Below are 12,458 nucleotides of genomic sequence, written 5' to 3'. Positions count from 1 at the left end.
GCTTTTTTTTTTAAAAAACTGAGAAACTGCTGCAGTTTACATTTTGCTACACCGCAACAGAAAAACATAGATGGAAAATGAACCATTAAATACCATAGCAGAGAACAGTTTGCTGCTGTTTTAGTGCAAAACAGGCAAACTGCCACAGTGGAAATTGTCCCTTTAAAGTCAAACTCCAACCCAAAACAGTTTTGTTACATTTGGAATAGAGTGGGGAAACATTATAACTGAGATCTATGTCCTCATTGAGGAGATGTTCTCTCCCTGGGGTGGTCAATTGGACAGGAATTAAGGGTAATATCTTCATTGGGGACACAGATAATACAAATTTGAGAGATGCTCGTATTCTTCCTCACTGCATTCTAAATGAAAAAATAGAGTTTAAATTGGATTTTGATTTTAAAAATATATTGAATACCTTTTAAACTAGGGATTATACTGAATGTAAAATTAATCAAAAAAATTATTTTTAAAAACAATATATTACATTCTTGTATTCTGCACATATTTAAATATCATAACTTCCAAAAACAAACTTAAATAAAATTACTATTTGTATCGGTTTATATTTTACTGTAATACAATATTTTCATAAACTTCTGCCAGTCATTGGCCAATTATTTTTAAAATGTTCTCATTTTGAGATCAGTATATGCAGAGTCAATAACATTGTAAAAATCATTTGCCGACAATATTAAAACTTTTTCCTTTGTAAATGACAATGTTAAAAAAAAATCTGCTCCTGGCTGCTTGGAAAGTACATGTACACCCCCAGCTACTGTTTTTGCAGTTTAAGGAGGGGTGATTTGGGGGATGATAAAAAAAGCTCCTTAGCCATGTGATTTTACCACCCTCCAACCACAACTCTAAAAAAGGTCATACATAAACATAAAAAAAAAAAAACAAAGTACACAGGCATTGTGAAGCATGTAAACACAAGTGAAAAAACAAAGGCGCTTAACTTTGTTAGTTTTTTTCATGTTTCACAGTTCACAAGACCACTGCACTTTGGTGCATTTTATGTAGATTTCACAGTTGTTTTAACCTAACCCCAAGACTTTCCCTAGCCCTAAACCTTTACTTAAGTGAACCCCACAACTTAAACCTAAAAAGTAACCCTTAAAGCACTGAATAGAGTAAAGCGTTTCCAAACCCCTTATCTGGTATATTTTCACTGCCTGTGTCCTTTTGGGAAGATTTCCCCTAAACTCCATTGCTGGAGAGTCAACAGAAAATGAAATCAAAGTGAGTAGATTGCCCGTCTCCACTGGAGGATTTTTCCTTACTTCACTTTCTTGTGACAATGTTAAAATTTTGTATTTTCCCTCACTCTCCAGTGTTGGGGGCCAGCAGGACCAATAGAGAGGTGAATCTCCCCAGTGGGGATACAGACCACACCAAGGAGTTGGATTTTAAACCTTCTAGCTCTATCCAAAACATTAAAAAATTGCCATTACATGCACTTTAACACTTAACCCCTAATATAATCCTAAACATAATTTCTTATTTGACCCAAACATCATATTCAATTAACCCCCATAATATAATCCTAAATATAATTTCTTATTTGACCTAAATATCATATTCAATTAACCTAACACTCAATCATTCCCCTAGAACTAAGACTCTTTTAGCCCAAGTCTAAAACCTAACCTGTAACCTGAATCAACATCAATCCTCTCCACCCTACCTAATCTTACACTTAGAAACGATTCTCAGCGCTGACGCAAGATGATGAATTATGCAGACCTATACCAGGTATTCCCAAATATTTTTAAGCATCAGTTTCTCACTTTTTGCATTAATGTACTGTATAGTGCACTAGGGTAAAAACTGAAAGTTTGTTTTTTCTCCCTGTTTGTGAAAGTGTTTTGAAAATTGTTTGTACAAAGTGCAAATATGGCAACTTACAGTGAAAGACTGTATATAGACCACCAAGTTTTAGTAGTGAAGTTGAATGTAAATCAGATATACTACACATATAATTATCACTCCAGAATTCAGCCATAGCAACAGGCAAGGAGCCACTATATACATTGAAAGTTGCCCACCACCTCCAGCATCAGAAGTAAGCAAAACTTGGCAGACATATTGATATGGTTGGAACAGTAACATATAATGCCATTATAAATATGGTACAAATATGAATAGTCTATGACTTTTACCCTGGCACCTTATCCCGCAATGATTGAATAGAGCTACATTTTCTGTCGTTTTGGTCTCCTCTTTGAAGCATTATTTCTCCAGCGATCCCTTTTGGCTGTGTATACTTTGTTGGGTCTCTTTTTGTATAAATGACACTTCTGTGCCAACTCTCAGCAAAGATTGGTAAGATGAACATGGTGAATTCTGCAGGTACATTCCAAATGATGTCTACAAAATAGTGAAAACAATAAAACAGGTTATAGGAATGTAAAACAACTCTAACAATAAGGCCTTGTGCACACCCAGGGTGCGTTCAGGGCCGGTGCACACACCACCACATGGATTTCACATTGGGAGTAGCAGATGTGTCCATACAGCCACCGTGTCCCAATAGACAGTTATGGGACTGCCAGCATGGGAATACATGCAACACCTGTATATCCCAGTGCCAGTATACATGAGAACAAAGGAAGTCCGATCAGCTGCACTCCAAACAACCCACTTTATTGAACCAGGATAAAACCAATACAGACAGTGGGGGACTGGCAGCTAAATACATTTCACTCTAAAGACAATGCTTATTCATTACCCCTGCACAGGGTATTGATTAAAGTGCCCCATGTGAATGAGGCAGAACACAGTTTGTTTTTTATTATAAAGCAAGGTTGCTTTAACTGACATCGTATGCGGGTCAAAAGTCAACAGTTTGATCTGCTATGAATAAACTAAATTAAAAAACTGCCCCATGACACTGGCAATCAGTAAAAAAAAAAAAATTTTTTTAACATTTATGGTCACTGGAAAGAAGAATGTCTCCTTACACTGGTGGTCAGTGGAGACATGAATTCTTAAACAAGTGGCAAATAAAATAAAAATGCCCATTTATGGCGGACTGTGGGAAGAAGCGCATCACCTTATATTTCTGGCCAGTGGAAATAAAATAAAAAACAATAAAAAAGCCCAAAAGAGGATATATATATAATAAGTGCCTGGATATCTAGGTTTCCCTGGCCTGCAGAGTATTGCATCATTAGCTGAGAGTGAATTGATTGGAAAATCTGGTCACCACTGTGTCTGCCTGCAGAGTATTTCGCCCAGAGCAAAAAGTGCAATTGCTGGTTTATAATTTAACAAGCAATATGCTCTGGTGAGTTTATTACTTTCTGTTGGTGGTGGATTTGCACTGTATTTTTTGGTGATGGATGCTTTTCACAGTTGATCAAAAGAAAAAAGTCTCAGAGACATTTTTGTTCACATTTATTTTATGTCACAATATAAGTTGTATATTTAATTTGAAAATAGCGCTACTCTTTTTTTGTTTTACTTTTACAATGGAAATAAAGAATTCCCCTTTATACTGGTATTCAATTGGATGAAGAAACCTCCTTATATTGTTGATGAGCAGAAAAACAAGGATGCCACCTTACATTGGTAATCAATGGAAATAAGAATGTCCCCTTAAATTATTTGTCTGTAGGAAAAAGAATACCCCCTTACACTGGTAGTCAGTGGAAGGATTGGTGCTCTTCTACCCTGGTAATCAGCATAAATAGGAATGCTCCCTTGCATTAGTGATCAGCAGGAAGAATAATGACCCTTACATTGGTGGTCAGCAGGAAGAAACATGCCCCGTTACATTGATGGTCAGTGGGATTAAAAATGTCACTGTACATTGGTGGTCAGTAGACCCAAAGGGCCTGGTATGGATGGGGGGACCCCACACCTTTTTTTTTTTTTTTTTTAAATACAGTTTTTAATTGCTGGAAACTCTTTCCACAATCAGTTGTCAGCAGGGAAACCCACTGACTACTGAAACACTAAAGAATGTTTTTACTACTAAATTACTGCATGACTTAATAATATAACTCATGCAGTATTTTAGTAGCTGTGCGGTATCTTTCCATGTACTCAGATAGATCCCTTTCAGACACAGGTGTTCCTCATTGAAACTTTGTATTGAGCCATGTGATAAGGGATGAGTCATTACTCATCCAGTTCTTTGTTGCATTGTCAACCTTTGCAAACAGCAGCAATTGTTAGAAGAAAAAGCCAGGAAAAAGCCTAACACTCCATTGTTAGTCAAGGGATGCATAATATATAATATTCACATGCAATATATTTACCTGCCTAAAAACTATATATATATAAAGTATATATATATATATATATACACAGTGGGGCAAAAAAGTATTTAGTCAGCCACCAACTGTGCAAGTTCTCCCACTTAAAAAGATGAGAGAGGCCTGTAATTGACATCATAGGTAGACCTCAACTATGAGAGACAAAATGAGAAAAAAAAATCCAGACAATCACATTGGCTGATTTGGAAAGAATGTATTTGCAAATTATGGTGGAAAATAAGTATTTGGTCACCTACAAACAAGCAAGATTTCTGGGTCTCACAGACCTGTACCTTCTTCTTTAAGAGGCTCCTCTGTCCTGCACTCATTACCTGTATCAATGGCACCTGTTTGAACTTGTTATCAGTATAAAAGACACCTGTCCACAACCTCAAACAGTCGCACTCCAAACTCCACTATGGTGAAGACCAAAGAGCTGTCGAAGGACACCAGAAACAAAATTGTAGACCTGCACCAGGCTGGGAAGACTGAATCTGCAATAAGCAAGCAGCTTGGTGTGAACAAATCAACTGTGGGAGCAATAATTAGAAAATGGAAGACATACAAGACCACTGATTATCTCCCTCGATCTGGGGCTCCACGCAAGATCTCACCCCATGGGGTCAAAATGATCACAAGAACGGTAAGCAAAAATCCCAGGACCACGCGGGGGGACCTAGTGAATGACCTGCAGAGAGAGCTGGGACCAACGTAACAAAGACTACCATCAGTAACACACTATGCCGCCAGGGACTCAGATCCTGCAGTACCAGACGTGTCCCCCTGCTTAAGCCAGAACATGTCCGGACCCGTCTGAAGTTTGCTAGAGAGCATTTGGATGATCCAGAAGAGGATTGGGAGAATGTCATATGGTCAGATGAAACCAAAATAGAACTGTTTGGTAGAAACACAACTCATCATGTTTGGAGGAGAGAGAATGCTGAGTTGCATCCAAAGAACACCATACGTACTGTGAAGCATGGGGGTGGCAACATCATGTTTTGGGGCTGTTTCTCTGCAAAGGGACCAGGACGACTGATCCATGTACAGGACAGAATGAATGGGGCCATGTATCGTGAGATTTTGAGTGCAAACCTCCTTCCATCAGCAAGGGCATTGAAGATGAAACGTGGCTGGGTCTTCCAAGATGACAATGATCCCAAACATACCACCCGGGCAACGAAGGAGTGGCTTCGTAAGAAGCATTTCAGGTCCTGGAGTGGCCTAGCCAGTCTCCAGATCTCAACCCCATAGAAAACCTTTGGAGGGAGTTGAAAGTCCGTGTTGCCCAGCGACAGCCCCAAAACATCACTGCTCTAGAGGAGATCTGCATGGAGGAATGGGCCAACATACCAGCAACAGTGTGTGCCAACCTTGTGAAGACTTACAGGAAACGTCTGACCTCTGTCATTGCCAACAAAGGATATATAACAAAGTATTGAGATGAACTTTTGATATTGACCAAATACTTATTTTCCACCATAATTTGCAAATAAATTCTTTCCAAATCAGCCAATGTGATTGTCTGGATTTTTTTTCTCATTTTGTCTCTCATAGTTGAGGTCTACCTATGATGCCAATTACAGGCCTCTCTCATCTTTTTAAGTGGGAGAACTTGCACAATTGGTGGCTGACTAAATACTTTTTTGCCCCACTGTGTATGTATATATATATATATATATATATATATATATATATATATATATATATATTTGAAAGCAGAAGTGATGTAACATTCCTTTGCTTCTGCTGTGTGATGAGACACCTAGCTAACAGGTGGGAAGCCTCACTTTCGTCATTCACTGAATGTACTACTAGTAATATGGAGTCATGTCAGTTTACCAAGCTTGAAAGAGGGCAAATTGTTGGTATCCGCTCAGCTGGTGCCTCTGTGACTGAAGTTGCCAATTTATTTGCCTCGTTGCAAGTTACAGTATGAAAGATTTTGACGGCATATACAGTTTCCAGGAAAACATGGTCTGATAAGCATGATCAACATGTTTAACTGACTGAAAGAGACAGAAGGACATTGCACAGGAGTGTGACCCGGAATAAGAAAACAACTGCTGCAAAAGTGACTGCGTAGCTCAATCTCAGTCCCTTGAAGATTTCGACTGATCTCTGCAGTCACTTTTGTCTGGGGGGAGGGTCATGTGTGTATTAGCAAATTTAAATACACTAGACAAATTGAAGCCAAACTCCGGCTCAAACTTTATAATCAGTTACAGCAAACAGTTTTTATTTCCTTTTGGGATAAGGGTTTTACTTAAATAAAAGCTGATCATTTTAATTACCCCTGGCAGTGTTAGATGATTTGTTTCATCTATGTAAACTACTACATTCTGCTGGAGAGCTTCTGCAAAACAGACTTGCTGGGTGGATCACCAGATGAAAATACAAAAAAGAAAGTCTAAAAAAGGAAATACAGCCATCACATCTGTTCTGTGTTCTCATCATTCTGTTGAGTAGGGAGCCATCTTTTGGGCATTCACTTCAATTGCAGTCTATTGAAATCCTGAAACAGGAAGTTTCACTCACACATCAGTCAAATACCAGTTTAGCTTCCAGGAGGACAGACCAATAAAGGTCTCCCTCCTCCCTTGAAACACATATGCTTGTAAATTCTTTCATTGTATTTGTTAAAGTCACATACACAGCTAGATTACATTTCATTGTGTTCAATGGGATTTGCAGTTAGCTCTTTGTAAGAAATGTGTTAATTGTATGCATTTGTGAGAGACATGTTAAAAGGATATTGTAATTTCAGTTTATGTGATTGCATTGCAGTTTTACAGAACTATTCACAGAAGTAAAATCAGCTTTGGAATGAAACACACCACTGCTTCTGTCCGTTTTGTTAGCTAGCTGTTGACTGTTAATAGGACACCACAACATCTAAGAATTGGTAAGCTGCAATTTAATAATTGTTTGCTTTTGAGTTTAAAACCGCTTTAAATTGTAGATTCTTTTAGGCCTCACTATACAAAATAAAAATAAATTATGTCAAAAACCACTACACTTTATCTTTGGAGAAAGCCTGTGCTGACAAAAATACAGAGGTTGCCTTTGTTCAACTGTTATATGATCATGTTATCAATAACTACTGATTTACCAAACTAGAACATTTAGGCTGGATGGGCAGTTTGTAGTTTTATACGTCACTGGATCAGTGCTTGTTCATTGTCAGCACCTTTAAAAACAAGCTAGCAGTGGCATTTTCCCATATGTCTATATTCACAGGTTTACTAAAAATATATCACTCCACATTTCCACAGACACTGGCCTACATTATGTCCTTTTTGTCTTTGACCTGTAAACACATTTGGTATGGACAGAAGTTTACATCTTAAACCTAGCTCCAAATTTTTGTGACTTTAAATAATTCATTTGGACCAAGCTGGTTCAAATGTACGTTTTCCTTCACTGACAGATGCTCTTGCTGAGAGCACTGTATAAACTGTATGCTGTTCAGCCATTCACAGGAAGATTTGTTTTCCATCAGTGAATACTGGATTGTTTCTGATTGGCTGAAGTGGAGAGATGGGCAGATGTCACAATCTTCACCTCAGCCAATCCGAGGAAGCCTTATATTCATTGATGAAAATGAGAGTATTATTTCTGAGACAGCAGACATAAATATTTTACAGCATCTGCACAGTATGTAAGCCTTTTTAAATAGGCTGCAGTTTAAGAGGGGAAAGACCAGGATGGTTTTAATCATGATTAAAAAATAAAAATTATGTGTATTATTTCTGAGACAACAGTTAGAAATATTGTACAAACTTGGTGGATGTAAGCAGGAATTTCAAGGGGAGCGAACACTCAGGTTTTAAACAAGAAATCAAAATTAGAGTGTATTAAGAGACAAAATTCAGAAATATTGTACGGGTTTGATACATACTATGCAAGCACTTTTAGTAGGCTGCTGTTTTAGAGAGAGAGATCAGGCTGGTGGCACTGTGGTTCCCAGAGTGGAAGGTTTTAATTCCAGTGTCTCCCAGCAGATCCCAGTAATCAGTCCTCACTTGATGCTGGTTGATGGGAGGGTATTTGCTCATCTACGTTTCTGTTCTGCTTCAGTGTTTTGCTCTGCTAACCACATACTGCTTGCAGTTTAATCCTGTTTCCTGACTGATCATGCTCCTGTCTTGTACCTGCAACTTTTACCCTGCTGCCTTGTACCTGCTTCCCTTGTTACGGATTCCCAGTCCTGGTTCCCCTTCCTGACTGTTTTCTGCACCTCCAGTTTACCCTGTTAATCCATGCTACCCTTTTGTCTGTAGATATTGTATTACAGTTAGTTTGCTAGATTTTCAGTCACTTAGTTAGTTTGCTAGATAGGTATTTTGTCAGTTACGTTAGGGTTCACTTATAGCTTCATGTTTTCTGTTTATTCTGTTTGCTGGTGTTTGAATGTGTTTTGTTTGCAGATCAGGACATTCCTGCTGCGGGTATCCCTGAGAATAGTCTTCAGCCTTGTTCCTATGATCCAGTTTTGATGTGCATCCTTGATCCTGTTACTGATCCGGCTTCCTCGCTCACCTTGCTCTTAGATTACTCTTGCTTGCTCATGTCTGCTGTCTGCTTCAACTACTAAACCCTTCCTGGACTACTGACCACACTTCTACCTAGTAACTCTGTACCTCAATGCCCAATTGTTGCCAAATTCTGCTTCTTCCTGACAGAAGGCCATAGTTTAAAAAGGAGGGGTGAGGCAGGTTTTATGAATAATTCGACTGTAGTATTGCTGCCATAGTGTATTGTTTCTGAGGCAACGGCCAGGAATATTGAAGGCAGGTTTCATTGCAAAATTAATATTAGAGCGTATTACTTTCAGAAATATTGTATAGGTTGCAATTTTACCATGAGATAGAATTAGAGATCATTATTAGAGAAACGATAGTGAGAAATATTGTACAGACCCTATGCACACTGTAAGCTGCTTTAGTAGGCAGCATATTAAGAAGTAGAGAGCAGGCAGGTTTTATCATGAAATACAAATCAGTATGAAACAGCCAGGAGGTATTGTACAGACTTGTTTCATATAAAGCTACTATAGTAGAGCACAATTTAAGAGAGAGAAACCAGACAGAGTATTTCTGAGACAGCAGTCAGAAATATTGTACAGACTTCCTGCACAATATGTAGGCAGTTTTACAAAGCTGAAATTTACAAGAGAGAGGAGATGCTGGTATTTTTAAAAAATAAAATTTAGTGTATTACTGGACTCCCAAGTAGTCTGTTATCATATGGTTTAGGCACTGCCTGTGACTGCTGCCTGCAGCCGGCCCTGTTCACTATGATTGTATAAACAACCTACAAGTGTCACTAAAGCAGCCACTGCAGCTCTTCCTTTAGTGATCTGAAATTGGGCATGAGAGGATATCCTGCTGTTATCTAAATGTGGCTAAGAAGTATTTTTGCAGCACCTCTTCTAAGTGGTACTTCTTTTATTTGCAGATGCAGAACCTACTCACCCCCTACTAGCTGCATAGATGAAGAACCTCTGCCTCTCCCTCATGGCCTATGTAATATTATGAACACAAGGGGTGGCCTTATGGCATTAGGGTGAATTGGGATGTGGTGCTATAGTGCACTTTGCAACGTGTTGATTTGGTGCATTAAACTGTACTGCACGAATATGAAGTCATGTCTGCCTGTGTCAGAAACAAGTTCATTCTGTAGTTGAAATAAATATTTACCTGTCCTTGCTAAATTTTAGTGCTGCAACTGTATAGAATATGTAAGATGTCTATACCTCAATTTTTTCTGTTACAGTTACCACTCTTTATTACAAGTATGCTGCCAATTTTCTTTTCAAAAATTTCCCCAGAATTCTAGATCATTTCTCTAGCTAATACATCTACAATTTGCGGCTTTAGGACTAAGAACTTATTTTATGTACTGCAATAAGTTTAAAGTTTGGTTATAAATATGCTCACCTTTCCTTCTCTGCTGGATGATAAAGTCTGTAAAATTTCTCTTCTTTTCTCACCAGTTGACTGGTTAATGCAAATGATTTGGCATCTGGTACATTTACCTGAAACCTAAGGAGAAATAGACACATGTAAGGACTTTTCCTGATAAAGCCTTTTTTAAAAACCTTTTTAACATATTGATTAGATAAGCATCTCAAAATTTCAGAGATCATTTGCAGCATTCTTTCTCCATTTTCCTTACTTGCCTATTGTCCAACACCTGTGGTTTCAACACAGCTATTATTATTTCACCATTGTGAAGGGAAAAAAAAAAAAAAAAGATACTGGGTAGGTTAGAACATCCATGCACCACCCATAGTTTCCCATTATGATATATGAAGTGCTACACTTTACAGTATATGAAGGAAGTGAGAAAGAAGAATGAATGTCTGCATGTGCCAGGAGACAAGCAGATTTTTCATTAATTAGGTTATATTTTGATGCTTTACTGCCATCAAATGGTTAAATCCAGCTTTAAGACTGAAAACTTTATATTCAAGAAATCTTCCTCTTGTCATTCTATTTATTTTGTGTGAGTCCAGCCTTTTAACATGGGAGTGTATCACAAAGCAGACTGGGCTCATAGCATCACAGGACTGAGAGGAGCTCACATATTATGTGAGCAGCACAAAGTCCAAGAAGAATTACCATGACAGTAAGTAAAGGAGCAAAAAAATTCTGGGGTTCTAATTCCTACCCACAAAATTCAAACTACAAAAAAAAAAAATGTCTTGACTTCTTATCCATAAACATATCTTTATCAGGGAACTTATGACACATCCACATAGCTTTTATGAATCCTCTATCAGAAGAGATCAGAGATCTAGACCTAGCTACATACTTGGGATGGATAAAGCCCAATCAACCAATTTCAAAACAAATCATTGTCACATAAATGGACACCAGCAGATGGCACAAGATAAGCAATACTGAGGGAATTTCAGTCAGGCTAGAACATCTCCAATTGCAATGGTTTTCGGTAAGACAAGCAATCACCAGATGGATGTGTGGTTACAAGCCCACCTCTCACTCACTTCACATTAACACATATGCAGCGCGTTTCCTGGAATTGCTAGCTTAAGTAATGGGCTCCACCTTTCAGCAGTAGAGTCCTGGAGAGTCCAGGAAGTGAGTGGAGATTTTAGGCATTTGTCTATTTCAATCTTTTTATTTAAAAATAAAGAAATCAAAAAGATAAAAATTAACAGTGGTACAAAGAAATTATTGTTTTCAGGTCCTCATGATGAACGAGAAATAGTAAAAAAAAATTGGTACAGAAGTAACAGTATCTATAAAGCAGTAACAAATAACAGTATCTAAACATGTTGATCAACTACCAATGTAGAGTCTGTAAGAGTTACCGTAATGTTTTAATACCTTAAGGGCATCAGAGGTCTTGGATTGGAGATATGCCATAAGGACAATTACATTATCCTTTCTTGTAGTTAAATGACAAAGGGCTGTATGTTAAAACTAAATTATACTATAGATACGTATTAAATATATGATGATTAATAAGTGAATGTTGAGGTATAATCATCCATTACCAAGGAATGATTGCTTTTAAGAGAGGAAGATTAGAATGGTTTGGTGGTGGAGAGGAAAGTACCATTTTGTTTAAATAGGAGAGTAAAATAGAGAGAGGAGAAGGAAGATGAAAAAAGGCAGGGAAAAAAAAAATATGAGAATGAAAGTGAGTGGAATAACAAGTGGAGAAGTTAAAGGGGATGAGGGAAAATGCAGGGTATGGGAGGAGGGAGCAAGGCTTGCCCATCCCCTTCCAGCCACCCCAAAGGATGCAACAGACCAGGATCTATATGTTTGTTAAGAAAAATGGTTTCCAGCCTAGGATGTGCATATGATTCAGGTTTGTCATACCAACAAAAATGTATTGTGGGTGTCTCTAAAGATGCTGGTCAGCTTTTCATTTTCCATTATTTCATTTTGTCTTGTTGTGACCTCATAAAAGGGGACAGATGTTTTTCTTTCAAGCCTTTGAAATCACTTATTTTGCTGCTATAAAAACATAGTTTGATACCAGAGTTATGGACGTCTCATCAAACAGTCCAAATGGAGATATAGCAAGGTATTCCACGGGTCCTTGCATATGATAATGAAAAGACTGCATATAAGACCATATATCCTGGGTCAAAAGTGAATTATTTATGGGCAAGGCCAACAAATATGGATCATAGTGCCATCAGTATGATGACCT

At 38.0% G+C, this 12,458-nt stretch overlaps 1 protein-coding gene across 1 annotated transcript in view; it reads right to left on the bottom strand.

Annotated features, from left to right (window-relative positions):
* Nucleotides 1-574: 574 nt before the first annotated feature.
* MOCOS (molybdenum cofactor sulfurase) overlaps nucleotides 575-12,458 on the bottom strand; it is a 553,751-nt gene continuing 541,867 nt past the window's right edge. The window contains exons 14-15 of the mRNA XM_089689064.1: nucleotides 10,208-10,312; nucleotides 575-2,373 (exon numbers count right to left, since the gene is read on the bottom strand). Coding sequence (XP_089545190.1) covers nucleotides 2,236-2,373; nucleotides 10,208-10,312 — 243 coding nt within the window. The 3' untranslated portion in view covers nucleotides 575-2,235. The remainder of the gene's footprint in view (nucleotides 2,374-10,207; nucleotides 10,313-12,458) is intronic.

The sequence above is a fragment of the Staurois parvus genome, unplaced genomic scaffold, assembly GCF_062004578.1.
Source record: "Staurois parvus isolate SC_StPar_1 unplaced genomic scaffold, SC_StPar_1.0 ptg000468l, whole genome shotgun sequence".
Taxonomy (NCBI): domain Eukaryota; kingdom Metazoa; phylum Chordata; class Amphibia; order Anura; family Ranidae; genus Staurois; species Staurois parvus.
This window is presented reverse-complemented; position numbering and strand designations above follow the sequence as displayed.